Source organism: Rhincodon typus, chromosome 37, assembly GCF_021869965.1.
Source record: "Rhincodon typus isolate 14 chromosome 37, sRhiTyp1.1, whole genome shotgun sequence".
NCBI lineage: Eukaryota > Metazoa > Chordata > Chondrichthyes > Orectolobiformes > Rhincodontidae > Rhincodon > Rhincodon typus.
In genome coordinates, this window is record NC_063368.1 from 19,131,158 (window position 1) to 19,131,471 (window position 314).

The 314-nt window shown below is 62.4% G+C and overlaps 2 protein-coding genes across 2 annotated transcripts in view; one reads left to right on the forward strand and one right to left on the reverse strand.

Moving 5' to 3' along the window:
• Positions 1-288, reverse strand: part of polr2f (RNA polymerase II, I and III subunit F) — an 11,041-nt gene extending 10,753 nt beyond the window's left edge. Inside the window, exon 1 of the mRNA XM_048617391.1 lies at positions 201-288. Coding sequence (XP_048473348.1) covers positions 201-220 — 20 coding nt within the window. The 5' untranslated portion in view covers positions 221-288. The remainder of the gene's footprint in view (positions 1-200) is intronic.
• LOC109937710 (trinucleotide repeat-containing gene 6B protein-like) overlaps positions 222-314 on the forward strand; it is a 35,717-nt gene continuing 35,624 nt past the window's right edge. The window contains exon 1 of the mRNA XM_048617378.1: positions 222-260. Coding sequence (XP_048473335.1) covers positions 222-260 — 39 coding nt within the window. The remainder of the gene's footprint in view (positions 261-314) is intronic.

A 314-nucleotide genomic window follows, 5' to 3' on the forward strand; every position in this document is an offset into this window, starting at 1 on the left:
GGGGGGGGGGCACTGTGGGCGGACCCTGTCAAGACGCTGTCCGTTGGCCTCGCTCGGTCACTTCACGGGGTGTCTGGTAAATAGATAGAAACAGTTCTCGGCGGAGGGCGGCGAGTTGGCGGCTGTCGGCGGTCAGGGGCTGTGTCCGGACCGGTCTGTGGGGCTTGTGCTGGAGACAGCGGCTCTCGCCGATCACTCACTTGTCCTCGTTGTCCGACATGATGGCGGTGGCAGTTCACACTGAGTGGGGGTCAAGGAAGGTGCTTCCGGATCAGGGGTTATCGGACGTGACGTCACTGCACCTTATGCCAATC